Source organism: Topomyia yanbarensis, unplaced genomic scaffold (assembly GCF_030247195.1).
Source record: "Topomyia yanbarensis strain Yona2022 unplaced genomic scaffold, ASM3024719v1 HiC_scaffold_95, whole genome shotgun sequence".
NCBI lineage: Eukaryota > Metazoa > Arthropoda > Insecta > Diptera > Culicidae > Topomyia > Topomyia yanbarensis.
The window spans coordinates 26,345-41,892 of NW_026684213.1; the positions used below are offsets into that span (position 1 = coordinate 26,345).

At 42.5% G+C, this 15,548-nt stretch overlaps 1 protein-coding gene across 2 annotated transcripts in view; it reads left to right on the forward strand.

The window, feature by feature from the left end:
- The window catches only part of LOC131696216 (cytochrome P450 6g1-like), a 46,208-nt gene that overhangs the window by 25,622 nt on the left and 5,038 nt on the right, over positions 1-15,548 (forward strand). The window contains exons 2-3 of one of the 2 annotated variants that reach the window (XM_058984759.1): positions 13,271-13,418; positions 14,152-14,572. In XM_058984759.1, coding sequence (XP_058840742.1) covers positions 13,271-13,418; positions 14,152-14,572 — 569 coding nt within the window. Of the gene's footprint in view, positions 1-13,270; positions 13,419-13,471; positions 14,067-14,151; positions 14,573-15,548 lie in introns of those variants that run through there. The other variant, XM_058984760.1, reaches the window with a different exon arrangement.

Here is a 15,548-nt window from a genome sequence, read left to right on the forward strand (position 1 = left end):
CCACATTGTATACCTCCAGTCTCCTAGCCATTCGTGTATTCCTCCGCTGGTAGATTCTGCATTCTCAACCAGAATGCTGCAGATGGGTACCATCCCGGCTATGACGCATACCGCCTTCGACAATATTGTTCTATACGCGCTCGAGAGACGAACAGACGTTAGGTGAAACGTGCTCGCCAGCTTCTTCCGGGCCCGCTTTGAACGTCATACCTCAGTATTGGGGATGAGACAGCAGCAACATGACACCTGTTGCTGCATCTTGCTCCTCCGTTTTGTGATAAGCCAGATGCAACTTGACTTCAGCTAACCAAGTTCCAATGCTGCCTATCGACTCTGCGGTAAGCATCTCTAGTTCTTTAAGAGTCTCACCAGTTATCGTCAGGTAGATGTCATCTACAAAACCGACGATTTCAACTTTCCTAGGCAGTTCTGATGTTAACAATACGTTGTACTCCATAATACACAGTTTAGTCGAGTAGGGAACCCTAAAGTGCTCCCGCCCTGACCCTAATCTACCTCTGCCCCATGTTCGCCTTGTAGACCAGCACTAGGTTCTAGTAGTAACATTTCAGAAATTTGTACAGGTAATCCAGGACCTACATTCTGTGCAACGGGGATAGCCATCCAATTCGCGCTTTTTAACGCGTTCTTCCCCTTCTGTTTTGATTCGAAGCTTTCTCCACATTTGCGATTACTGTGCGGATTGCATCCACCGCCGAATTCCCTTTCTGGAATCCGAACTTCCTTTGCCATAGCCCGTTCTCACTTTCAGCGTAGTTTGCCAATGATACTATGGATAGGATGATACTATGCGGGATCTCGTGGTGGCTCCCCTGATTTTGATGGCAGCAACACCAGCTTGTGGAGGGGAAGCACCCTTCATCCAGGTTTTCCTGTAGCACAACTCTGATTATGTCTGAAAACTCCAAGAACGCGATCTCCAGTCCTACGATGGGGTACCGTCCGGACCGGAATCTTTCTTCGCTTTCAACCCCTTTGGTCGCGGAAGTTAGTTTTCAGATTGTCAGCACGTTGGACCCTTCATCTTGGCTAAAACGACACGGTAAGCGTTGGCGCCCGTTTCGCTGCACATCTCTGCATCAGGTGGACTTACTCAGCACTATCCCAACCTCGACCTTTGAGTCATTCAGTTCCTGACATTTCCCTTGGTTTTCGTCATTCTCTCCATCTATTACGTTGCATAGATTCCCTGCGTACGTGAGACGCTTGGCCCCGAGCTCCACTCGGATATTCCCCGGCTGACGTTTTCGTGATCGATTTTTCTCCCAAATTGGTCGCAATCTACTTATATAGTTCTCGCCGTGAACTTACCTTACCCCGACTGAGAGTACCCCGGCGGCGGAATTTCTCTCGAAACCGATACCCGTTTGTTTGAGCCACTCAGCTCCCAGCTTTATCGAGATCTACTCGGATATGTCCCGTCAGTGAATCTACTCTGCTCCGAGCGTGAAGCTCCCCGCTTCTTCGCTTTTTACTCGATGTAGTCCCCGGCAGTGGGCCTAGCCTCCATAATAAACCAATGGTGTTGAGGTCTCTCGCCAATTTTGACTACAAGGAATGATAAAATTTTCTCAGAAGATAACTTTGGTAAAAGAAACTCAAATAATTTCATTTAACATATTATTCACATTTTAATCGAACATATTATATTTTCTAACATTGCATTAAATATTTTCGCATTTACTGTAACCGAATGCAGTGTTATGGCAAAGCACTCGCCCCTATTCTATGCCAGGAGAGGCGCTCGATTATCACCCCAAGTAACATTTCTAGTTTTATAGCATACTACAAGAGCATTCTAAGTTTTAAGAAGGCCTTCAAGAGTACCATAAAACCACAATTGTTGCTGGGGAGCTCACTTACTTACCTTACCGTTCAGGCTAGAGCCTTATTGTCTCTTTCTGTATGCAGAAACCGCCTCCACTCCACTCGGTCCATTGCTGCTTGTCGCCAGCCTCGCAGTTTTCGAAGGGTCCGCAGGTCGTCCTCTATCTGGTCGATCCATCGTGCTCGCTGTGCGCCCCGTCTTCTTGTTCCTTCACCGGGCTGTGATTTTTTGTCTCACTACCACACTGTGCTGAGGAACGCTACACAACTGCGCAATGAAAAAAAACACAGCCACGGTTTCAAAAGCACCGTTCTGATCAATCAATAGTTTTTCCACCAACTATTTGGCATAATTTGAATAGTAATTATCTAATCAATCGACTGATATTACTCTTTTAGAGTTTGAAAAGATTTTATATGGATACCCGAATAGAAATGTACAGTAACGAAACCATGATTTTCACTGTGACAGTACAGTAATTTTACAATAATTTACAGCAAGTTCTAGTGTTATGCTTCAATACAAAAACAATAAACTTTAACGTTTCTACAGTAAATTTCAATGTAAAATCGACTTTTACAGTAAAAAGGGGGGTTATGTATCTTAACATTTTAAAACATCGATTTTTCTCCATACATTTTTTTCTCGAAAACAACAAAATTTGATGTGAATTTACTGCATCAGTTTTTTCCTGAACAGTAAAATTGATTGTTACATGAAATTTTATTGTAAATCTACTGCGAGAACTCTGCGACGAACAATGTTGAAACAGTAATAACTATAATATTTATTGTTTTATGATTGTTTGTAGGGTAAATGCTATTGTAAAATTCTATTCGGGTAAACCGGCAAAGCTGAACACAAGTTTTTCTACGCATACTACTCACACATGCTCAAAAAGGTTTCTTGAGCCTTAAACCATCATGAATCTCAAATATTGACTTCTTCTTCGTATTATCCCAACCGTGTCAATTTCTTGCATGCTTCTGATTCTACTGAATTCTTCATCACATCCAATGAAATATGAAATACGTGGAATTCTGGATCGATCACACACGTCCGCTAGTGATCCCCAACATTTTTTATATTAAATTTCGAGAAGTCAACTGCAACACCAACGGATCAAGTCTCGATGGCTCCACTACCCATGATCGCATAGTTGTCCCGTTTTCTATGGGATTTCCTATCATTATGGGACAGATATGCGATCATGGACAGTCCACTGGCTTTGGTATATTTAATCAAAACCTCATCGCCTCATTTAAATACAATGACACTGCTTCAGTTTACGTCGGAGAATTTGATGCTATGCAGTATACCTAAGCTGATCAACTCTGACGAAAACATCCGTACACTGTGCGGACTGTTTGCCTGAGCGTGGTGAATGATTCCGCTTCGTTGCGGTATGGTGTACGGATTTTTTCGTCAGAATTGGTCAGCTTAAGTATACCCTTGGAATTATTGATAGTTTGTCCCCCGATCATTACTCTACAGTTTCGAACATCCCCTGCTCTATCGAGACTCTTACACGCTCGTTACACGCTCATCTTCGACGTATTCGGTTCGCGAATGGTGGTGTCTACACTTGTGGCGACGGTTATCTCGATATCGAACATATTGTCCGAGTATGTGCCGAGTATTGTTTTGCCAAATATACAGATTTAACTGTCCCTTTTCTTTTTTATTATTCTCAGAAGAGCCTTCTACCGCCTGTACCGTACACCATCGATGGCTTGATGCGACTTCAAGGTGACGCGAAACATCTATGTTGTATGGGTTAGCAAACTAGGGCAACTCGGTGTGTTGCCGATCCGCATCTGAGCTGCACTACGATGTCATCTGGAGAAACCCTCTGCTGGCTCGAGGGGCCTCATGTCTCCTGATGAAAACCGTCCGAGTCTAAATAGCTCTCGGAAACCGGAGCATAATGGCTCATGGTATCAAGACCAAACTGGATCACTGAGACGAAAGATTAATAGCTCACAAAAACAGGAGCTGAGCGGCTCACAGAAATTCGAGGGGCAAGCACTAAATCTTCAATACGACGCAGCGCCAAAAGACTTACATATTTAGTTACTTTAAGTTACTTAATGTACTTAAGTACTTGAAAGATTTTAAAAAGTACGCGTCAAATTTGTAACTTAAGGTTTACCCGACAAGCTTCAGCAGCACGTGACTCGGACCTAGTCGCAGGGTCGGCGCGCTACTGGGCAAACTGGAGGGATTTCGCGGATCTTATGCTATGAAAACACTCAACCTTCTTAACGTCTGTCTTTTATTGTGTGATGTTCGTGTAATGTTATGGATTTCACTGGTGGGTTCACTGGTACATACCGTACTCTATGGTTTGTTGGCAGCTAGATGAACCGGCGAGCGCTCGCTGATCGTCTTCTGGTCCGGTATTATTGGTATCGTGCAAGATGGCGATGACTGATCCTTGGGTTTAGGGTTCGATGCTGGGGTTGTGGGTAAAATGGCGGTCCAGAAAGGCGTTCTGGGCGAGGTGTCCAACAGGCGCTTCCTTCGTTGGCGAGATCGGTTGGCGACGGACGAGACCGACTTTTACCAGACCGAGAAGGGTTGCTCTCCTTGGTAGTTAGGGCCTTTGCCCGAGTCTTTGTCCCTGGTTTTCGTTGGCGACCAGAGGGCTGAAGGCTGGTCCTTTACTGTTAGACGTAGGTGACCGTCAAGTCACCTAGGCCGATGCGTGTGCGGTGTGTCTCCGGGAGTTCGCAACTTCCCAAATTATTTTTTTTTTTCATACGTTTATTTGACACGGCATTTGCAATAGCTTTTTACGCCAGTTTCTTTTTTTACATAGCACGTTACAAAAATCCTTAAGACTAATTTTAACTATACTAGTACTTTGTCTAAAACTAACACTGAAATCACTTTATTGTTTGCTGTTTTTCCTTACATTGTTGTATTTCATACTGATCTAGTATTTTCGGGTGTATTTATTTACTTTTTTTTCTGTTATTGTCTAAATTTAAAAACTAAATATTCTAGGTTCCTTTAATTGGTGGATGATTAGCCTTGGATGAGAGTATGAGGAGATGAATTTAATTAAATTTTGACAGACGCTGTTTTTAGAAAATGATAGATAAGTTCCATGTATAGAGGATCGCGATACGCCAGGATGTCTCTAACAGGAACATGGATTGGTCTTCCTCGGACTTGTAAAGAATCTACTAATTGTGATCTGGCTTCACGATATTCAGTGCAGGACCAAACAACATGCTCAATGTCATGGTAACCTTCTCCACAAGCACAATGATTACCCTCAGCGAGCCCAATACGACGGAGATGCGCATCTAAAGTATAATGATTGGACATGAGCCTAGACATCACACGGATGAAGTCCCGACTTACATCCAATCCTTTGAACCATGCCTTCGTTGATACTTTAGGGGTAATTGAGTGTAGCCATCGTCCCATATCTCCATTGTCCCAAGATGTTTGCCAACTAGCAAGTGTCCTCTGTCGAGAAGCGCTATAAAATTCATTGTAAGCGATGGGTCTTTCATATATTTCACCATCTAGTGCACCAATCTTGGCTAAATTATCAGCTTTCTCATTGCCCGCAATAGAGCAATGGGCGGGGAGCCACACTAGGGTAAATTTATAACATTTTCTTGTCAGGTTACTCAGAGATTCTCGTATCTTCCCCAAAAAGAATGGATCGTGATTATCAATCCTCTTTGAGCGTAGAGCTGCAATTGTGCTGAGACTATCAGTGAGGATAAAGTAATGGTTCGGGGGTAAAGTATTAATTATTTGCAAACTATAGTGAACTGCTGCTAGTTCCGCTATATAAACAGAGGCGGGTTCTGCAAGTTTGAGAGAAATTGAAAAATTATTGTTGAAAATACCGAAACCAGTGGCCTCACTGATTCGTGACCCATCAGTGTAAAACATTTTAAGGCAGTCTATGTGTTGATATTTACTTGTGAATATTTTAGGGATCTCCCGCGAGCGTAGATGATCCGGAATTCCACGAATCTCTGCTTGCATGGACGTGTCGAAGAATAAAGTGGATTCAGGAATATCTAGTATATTGACGTATGTGGGAACATACCTAGCAGGCGTTATTTCTTGTGACATGTGATTGAAATACACTGTCATGAATCTGGTTTGGGGTTGAAGCTCGACAAGTCTTTCAAAATTTTCAATTACCAGTGGGTTCATAACCTCACATCGAATAAGTAAACGAGAAGAAAGATCCCAGAATCGGTCTTTTAAAGGAAGAACTCCCGCTAGTACTTCAAGACTCATCGTATGGGTCGACTGCATGCAACCTAAGGCAATTCGTAAACAGCGATACTGTATCCGTTCCAGTTTAATAATGTGAGTGTTCGCAGCTGAACGGAAACAGATGCACCCATATTCCATTACTGAAAGTATTGTTGTTTGATACAATCTTATCATGTCACTTGGATGAGAACCCCACCATGATCCAGTTATTGTTCGCAGAAAATTTATCCTTTGTTGGCATTTCGTTATTGGATACCTAATGTGGCCTCCCCATGTGCCTTTAGAATCGAACCAAATTCCAAGGTATTTAAAAGTCAGGACTTGGGCTATCGTTCTACCAACCAACTGAAGCTGAAGCTGAGCTGGATCACGCTTCCTTGAAAAAACAACCAACTCTGTTTTCTCCGTAGAGAAATCGATGCCTAAATTCAAAGCCCAACTTGATAAATTATCCAAACTATCTTGCAGTGGTTGTTGTAAATTTAAGGCTTTTGGTCCTGTAACAGAAACCACGCCATCATCTGCAAGTTGTCTTAGAGTGCATGGGCTGACAATACAATTATCAATATCATTCACGTAAAAATTGTAGAGAAGGGGGCTTAAACAAGAACCTTGTGGGAGGCCCATGTAACTTATTCTGAATGTTGCCAAATCGCCATATGAAAAATGCATGTGCTTTTCTGACAATAAGTTGTATAAATAATTATTTAATATTGGTGAAAGACCACATTGATGTAGTTTCTCTGAGAGAACATCAATGGAAACAGAGTCGAATGCTCCTTTTATGTCTAAGAACACAGACGCCATTTGTTCTTTTTTTGCATAAGCTAGTTGGATTTCTGACGAAAGTAGCGCCAGACAATCATTCGTTCCCTTTCCCCTCCGAAAACCAAACTGGGTATCTGATAGCAAGCCGTTCGCCTCAACCCAATTGTCGAGACGTCGTAGGATAATTTTTTCCAACAATTTCCTGATGCAGGATAACATTGCAATCGGTCGATACGAGTTATGATCGGAGGCTGGTTTTCCCGGTTTTGGAATAGCGATAACTCTCACTTGTCTCCAGTCGTGCGGGACAATGTTCTGCTCAAGAAGCTTATTGAATAAATTCAACAAGCGTCTTTTTGCTAGGTCAGGCAGATTCTTCACCAAGTTGAATTTAATTCTGTCTAGTCCCGGAGCATTATTGTTGCATGAGAGGAGTGCAATTGAGAATTCCATCATTGTCAAAGGCGAATCTATGAAATCGTTACTTGTGGGAGCATCGCGAGTGATTTTCTGCGCAGGAGCAGAATCGGGACAAATTTTCTTGGCAAAATTAAATATCCAACGATTCGAAAAATCTTCGCTTTCATTAGTCACGTTTCGATTCCTCATTCTTCTGGCTGTGTTCCAAAGAGTACTCATTGATGTTTCTCTTGACAAGCCATTAACGAAGTGTCTCCAATAACTAGATTTTTTGGCACGACGTATACTGTCAAATTTGTTTTGCAAAATGAAATAATTTTCAAAGTTCTCACGTATACCCCCTTTCTGTTTCATAATTTCTTTGTAGGCAACTTGTTTAGCTTCATATGCATCAGAGCACTCTTTGTCCCACCAAGGATTAGGGGGCCGTCTATTTATTGTCATTCCAGGATTGCATTTCGTTTGGGCTTGTTCTGCTGCTTCAATAATTAAACCCGCTAGGAATTCATATTCTTCGGTAGGGGGTAGCTCTTCTGTCGAAGCAAGAGAAGTGGAAATTAATGTTTCGTATGTTTTCCAATCAATATTTCGTGTTAAGTCATAAGGAACATTGATTGAATTCGTAAGGCCTAATTCACTGTTAATTGAAACAACGATTGGCAAATGATCGCTACCGTGAGGATCAGGTACAACCTTCCACGTGCAGTCTAACCGAAGTGATGTCGAGCACAGAGATAGATCTAATGCACTTGGACGTGCAGGAGGTCTGGGGATGCGTGTTGTTTCGCCAGTATTTAAAACTGTCATATTAAATTCGTCACAAACATTGTAAATCAAAGAGGATCGATTATCATTGTAGAGGGAACCCCACAATACTCCGTGCGAGTTGAAGTCTCCCAGTATCAGACGCGGAGCAGCCATGGGTTCCACTACCTCAAAAATTTGACGTTGTCCAATTTGAACTTTGGGAGGTATATATATAGAAGCGATAGACATGTCTTTGCCTTTAATGTTCGTTTGGACAGCTACAGCCTCAATGCCCGCAAACAAGGGGATGTTAATTCTATAGAAAGAATAGCACTTTTTAATTCCTAGAAGCACTCCTCCATACGGGGTGTCTCGGTCTAGGCGAATAATGTTGAAATCATTTAAGTTGAAATTAATGTTTGAGGTAAGCCATGTTTCACATAGAGCAAAAGCATCGCATTTTAAATTATGCAGTAAAATTTTTAAGGAATCAATTTTAGGTATGATACTTCTGCAATTCCACTGTAAAACAGTGATGGAATCTTTCATTGGAGGAGGTGAATTACCCATTGAAAGATACAATCGCTGCAAGGATGGGCCATTGAGCAATCAGCTGCTCTAAAAATGTTCTAATTGTTGGGAGGAAAGCTGAAAGTATACTCTTTAGTGGTTCAGAAATATTGAATGCTTTAAAAATCCAATCAACAATTTCAGAAAATTTCAATAATCCTACCCCCGGCTGAGGCTCAGAGGAAGTCGAAATTTTATTATTTCCAGTAATGGTGTTCTGTTTGGATTGTACGTTCCCAAAACCGGGCGGAATTGATTTCGGTTTTGAATCGGAATTTTTCGGTTTTGGGCGCAGTTTATCTATTGGTGGAGAAATTTTAAGGCCCTTGCTTGGCAGCTTGGGAAAAGAAGACTGTTTTCTTTTTCTGGAATTTCCGGGTAAAACAAATGATGTACCTTCGCACGCTCCGTCAGAGTCAGACTGTTCCGAAAATAGAGATGTGTAAGTGTTTTCTAAGAAGATGGGTTTAGGGGTAGCATTTTTCAACATTTCTGCATAGGAGCGCTTAGACCTCTCCTTCAAGGATCGTTTAATTTTATCCTCACGCAATTTATAAATGGGGCATGCAGGGACCTCATGTGAGTTTTCTCCGCACATTAAACATTTTTCTGAATTTTCATTACATGTATCCTCTTGATGAGAACCCCCACATTTGCCACACCGTGCCTTATTGGAACAGTAAGTGGCTGTGTGGCCAAGCTGTTTGCAATTAAGGCAATTCATTACACGAGGGATAAAAAGGCGAACAGGGAGACGAATCTTATCGATAATGACATAGTTGGGCAGCGCAGACCCAGCGAAAGTCACTCGAAATGAGTCAGACAGTCGATAAACTTTTTTATCTCCTTCGTGTGATACTGAATGCAATTGCTTGCATTCAAGTATTTTTACGTCTTTAAGTATGGTGTCTTTGAAACGACCAACCCCATGCTTAACTAAGTCATCAACAGTCAAACTCGATTCTGTGATGACCCCATCAATTTCAATTTCCTTTGAAGGAATATACGCTCTATACTCACGCGTAAAAAGCTCGCAAGAAGCAATTGCATTGGCTTGTTTGAAACTACCAACGACAATGCGTATTTTATCTTTATTGACTTTGACGATCTCTTTTACATCCGAGAATCGCGAAGTCAAATCTTTAGAAATTTGAATAATATTTAGCGCCTTTACTTTACGCCTAATAAATACAATCCATGGTCCCGTTGACGACTCTGGGTAAATTTTAATTCTAGTCGGATTTACATTTTCAGCATAAGGCTTAGGGGGAGGGTCTGTTACTCGTTCTCCCATCTCTTCATCCATTTTACCTAGCAAGAAAAACTATCACAAAAAGGAATGAAAAATATACCTGTTATACCTGTAGAACACACCTCATGTGTTACGTTGTAAACTCGGTGCCCGTTGTTTGACAATGTGACACCTGCTGTTCTTCTTCGTCGCGTTGCTTCTTCAGTAGAGAAATAGTCCTACCTGCAACACTTCAAAACTCTCTCCGATTAAGCTGCTCGTCGGTATCACCACCACAAGCGCGCTCTCTCCGTTTCCACCACCTCGGTAGACAAATGTGGCTACCTGTGGCTTGCTGCGAAAATCCCACTGTCGATGCGGCACTTTTCAGTGCCACTTGTTTTCCTTATTCGTCGTACCACTTCTGCGGTAGACAAATAGAGCAAATGGGTCTACCTGTGACGCTTCCCTCTCGTCGATTAGAATTGCCCGATGACACCAATACACTATATTTTTTTCTGTGTGTACAGGCACGATCACTGTCGATCTCTGCCACCGCGGTAGGCAAATTCGTCTACCCGCGGTTTGCTGTCAAAACACCACTTGTCGAGGATGCCGTTGACCACGCCTCCGACGTATCCACTGTCGACTCACACTTAACAAACTGGTCTCTCTCTCTCTCTCTCTCCCACAATAACGCATACAGCGTCTCGCACTCCGTCACTCTCTCGAGAACAAATCTTTCCACCTGGAGGCACAACCGTCTCGGTCGGTTGATGACAAACATATATGATTCCCAAATTATGGTAGGTATCAAAAGGGTATCAAAAGGTCCTGAATGGCGATGACGCTTGGCTGCTCTATTTAAGTCACTCACTGATTTTTAATTAAAACACGTCTTACGCACTCGCTCGCCTGTATGAAATTCACCAACGGTGACTAATCCATGGCGGTTCTTGCCCTGTTTCCGAGTGTTCGACCTTGATAGGCCTACTGACGATCCCCTTTCCAATCGGGCCTTTTCAGCAGCAAGTCCCACCGGTGTGGTTTTGTGTATTTGGTATGTACGGTGTACTTGTTTTGAATATGTTTTGAGTATAAATTAAGCACCTTGAATGTTCTTTTGATTCATTGTAAATAGCGTCAAAAAATGCAGTTTGATTCCTGTAACGTTCGGTTACAAAATTCATTGTACTTTAATTACTGAAATGATTTTAAGATTTTAAGCGCCTTTGTACTTTAAATACGCAAAATATTTTAATTACCGTGAGGATGTACTTTAAATATTCTAAGTACGTACACATTGACATTAATTACATTAAGTACATTATTAAGTACAACAGAAGTATTTTAAATACTTTCATTATTGACTTTTAGAAATTCCTCCAGTTTATCAAAATACCAACGTATTTTGAATATAATTATTCAAAATACGTTGGTATTTTCAATACGACGCACTGAAACCTGCTAATGCTTGCCCCTCGCAGAAATGCCTTGCGGTAACTTATCGCTTGGCAATATCCGATTGGAGTTCGGAGCTAAATGGCTCGAGTACGCAGAGGATTTATATAGCGAAATATAGATGGAGAGGATGACGGAAAGCAAGAGGTATGTCGGGAATTTACTGGATGAAAAGTCAAGCCGTTTCATGGATCAAGCGAGGTTCCGAGATGACTTCAGAAAACTCGTGAACAAAAGGCTTCGTGATCACCAATATCAACGGTGTCTTCGTGTGCAGCTGTTACGCACCTACAAGGTGGAATAGTTTATCCTAATGTTGAAAAAGTTAACCGAGCAGTTTACCGGTCGAAAGACGGCGGTGACTTCAATGCCCGGGCAGTAAAGTTGACAGTGGAGTAACCTACACAAGAGGATGTATCCTGCAGGAAGCTCTAGTGAAGTTAGACATACGATTGTAGTGGAAAATCTCTTCGCTGAGGCACTTCGGCCGCACAGCGAGACCGAGAACGTTTATGCGGCTGATCTAACAAGAAGGATTGTGATGCCATAATGCCGCGAAAACTGGAGCCACGCAATAGGCGGCGTCCAGCTCCCGGTGCGGATGGAATACCAAACGTGGCGCTGAAAGCTGTGCTATATCCGGAAATGTTCAGGATGGTGCTGTTGAAGTACTTAGATGATAGTAGCTTCTCCGAAATGTGGGAGGTACACAAGCTGCTTATGCTGCTAAAACCAGGAAAGTTACCGAACGATCCCGCCTGGTATAGGCCCATATGTCTACTGGATACACTCAGAAAACTCGGTAAGCTAATCGACGACCACTATGCCTGCATAAGGTCAATGAAGGTCACGAGCGGGTTAGTGAGGATCATGCCAAACGCCGGCGGTTCGAGAAGTAGAACGTAACGTCTACTAGCTAGTGTTTCGTCATCGATACTGTGATATGGTGTTCCGGCCTGAGCTGCAGCGCTGAAAACCAAACGTAATCGCGAAAATCTGTACTGCATGTTCCGGTTGATGGCCGTAGGAGTTGCGAGCGCGCACAGAACAATATCATTGGAGGCAGTAAGCGATATCGCCGGGAGAGTACCGGTCGCCATGATCCATCCTGAATCGCCGGACCGACCACCGCACCCTACCGGTTGACCCGACAGAAATATAGCGAAAACAGAATAAGAATCGGTGTCGTGAGAACTTCTTCCGCCGGGGAACTCTCCGTCGGCGTAAGCAAGATTCACCGGCGGGAACTAGATTGTGTAGATCGCGAAGAGATATTACCAGTTGCGGGGTGTCGGGGCAACAGCGAGCCGAACGCCTTGCTCTACCGGAATCACAGGAACGACCTCAAAGCATGGCTGGATGGCTTGGTTTCGGGAGAACTTCTCTCACCGGGGAATTCTTCATCGGAGTAAGCTAGGTCCATCGTCGAGTAGTTTGCGAAGTTGAGCTAAATGGCACAAGAAGAGAGCCAGACGGCCTAAAGGAGTTGCGGTAATAAATTGCTCCGGATAGAGAGCCAAAGGCGGTGCTGAATGGCACAAGGGAACCATACAGAAACTAGCACGTTGTTCCCTACTAAATTACTAAGTAGTTGGATTAGAGTGTGTGCTATGCATATAGTAAAAATCCAGGTTCCGTGTAGGAGTAATTGTTTTAGCTGGCCGGGTGGCTGCCCCAGCCAGTTTCCTGAGTTGTTAGGTTTTGTATATTTTGTCAAACTAGTTATTAAATTTGCGTTTCAACTTCGTCTCATAACAATCCGACACTAACTTAGTGACAGGACTAAGCTAGCGTCGGACTGACGCTCCAAAAAATGGAGATTCAATTAGTGTTACTGAGCAAACCTCTAGTAAAGCGTGATGTCCCCTTGCGCACGGGCCTGAATCCCACAATTAATGAACTTTAGTTAAAGAAAACACAAACCTTATGTTTCCTAAACCAATATGACGATCTATTTTTTCCTATTTTAGACATATGAGCACTGATCACAGAAGCGATCCCATCGGGTACTACAATCTACTCATGATCAAAAATCCCCACTGGAAGCAGCTACGTACTTTCCTGACACCTTCATTGAGCTTGAATAAGATCAAACGAATGTACGACCTTGTCGATCAGGTAAATGTTGGCTTCAAAATGCATCGATTTCACTATAAACATAACACACTCAAACCGCATTCGACCGAATTGAGATAAGAAACAGCTGGAAGGGTTCTCGATTACGATTAGTGTTATCAATTTGCTGTTGTCACAGCTTTTCAGTGACAATTAAATATAGAGTATCTACTACCAAGGTGCAATTCTGTGATATACACGATTCAAATGATAATAGTATTATTAATAGTGTTCCTAGTGTACCATGGATGGAAGCGACATAACTTTTGGAACGAGCACGGTGTTTGCTACATTCTGGAAATTCCGCTCGTTGGTAACTTCGGTTTGGTGGCCCTGCAGATGAGATCAATGTTCGAATATATAGAGCAAATTTATAACCACAAGCGATCCAGCGAAGCTAGTTTTTTCGGAGTAAATATATTTTTTCGGAAAGCTTTAATTATTCGGAATCCAGTTCTAATTAAAAAACTGCTGATGGAAGATTCTGCCTACTTCCTAAACAGACAAATGTGTACAGACCGAAACAACGATTGCATCGGCTATTACAATCTAATGATGATTAAAGAGCCTTTATGGAAAGACTTAAGATCCTACTTATCACCGCAAGTAACCACGTGGAAATTAAGACAAATGCTGCCTTTAATCAATCAGGTTGCGTTCTCGTTATTCTCTTCAAACCCCATGAAAACTCCTTTTCTCGATTTAAAATACAAATTTCATTTTCGTTCATTCACAGATTGGCAAAGACATGCTTGACCACCTCGCCGGGCTTCCAGAGAAGCAACCACTTACACGAGAGACTGAGTTCAAAGAACTGTGCGCCCGCTTCACAACCGACGTCATAGCGAGTACATTCTTCGGCATTCAGTCCAAGTGTCTCAGCGACGAGGAGTCCGAGTTCCGGTACTACGGCAAAAAGATCTTCGAGTACGGACCAAAACGGGGCATCACTATGGCTTCATTTTTCTTCATGCCCGAACTGGTACCGTATTTGAAGTTTAAATTGTTTCCACGGGATACGGAACACTTCCTCCGGACAATTATCCGACAGGAGATTGAGCGTCGGGAGGCGAGCGGAGAAAAGCGAGGCGATTTTATAGATTCGATGATTAGTCTGAAGAATGACGGTGCCACTATCGGAGCGAAGGAAAAAATTCGTGAGTTAGTAGTGTAAAGCAAATCATTATATTTCATTTTTTACATTTTAACGACATTCAATTAGCTAGAGATTAGGGAAAGTTATGAAAATTTAGAGCCATAGTACCGGAAAACTAGAAGTGGTAGGATCATTAGAACAGACTTAATACCTTACGGACATAACTTTTGTCTTCTGTTGATGGGGGGTCGAGCTTAGGCAACATAACTACGATTCATTCAAGTCAACCAACATGCCTCCTAGTAAAGACAGACTTCTCTTTCTTTACCGTGAGAATCGACATGTAAAATGTAAAAAAGAAAATGTGACTACATAGTCAAAATAAAAAAGAAAGAGAAACTGATGGGAATCCATCGGCAGCGACGGGTAGCCGCTGTAGACACAGCCACCACCTTACACAATGTAGCAAACCCACTACGACTGTAAGCACAATGGCAAGAGTCCGTTTATCTGGAATTTTCATTCAAAGTGAATTTTGACAGGTGGCTTTTACGACGTAATGATATGTTTGCCGAGATATCACCTTTTCTCGAGACAGTTTCCCGCCACCATAACCAGTGCAAAATGCAAAATTAACTGGACGTCTGTTCAATACCGTGGTTCGTCACTTTCTAACCTTCTCACTGCGATGGCCGCCTTCCACCCGACTAAAACAAAACACAGACATAGCTGTAACCGCCGATGAGCAGCATAACCACACGCATTTTGCAAAAGGAGAGCGGAGACCTACCTAAGCCCTATTTTATTTATTTACAATTATACAACAAACATTACTACACCTATCTGGACTAACCAAATAGTTCACAAATAAAAATTTAAACAAAATTTTACGCAAAATGTGAACGATCATATGGAACAGTGGTGAGCATTATGTTGCAAAACAAATACACTCTACGGAGTGTATACACAAAATCACATATATTTTCAGCCAGTGCTAAATTATTACCCTGGCGGGTGGCAAGCTGCGCCTCCTCGTG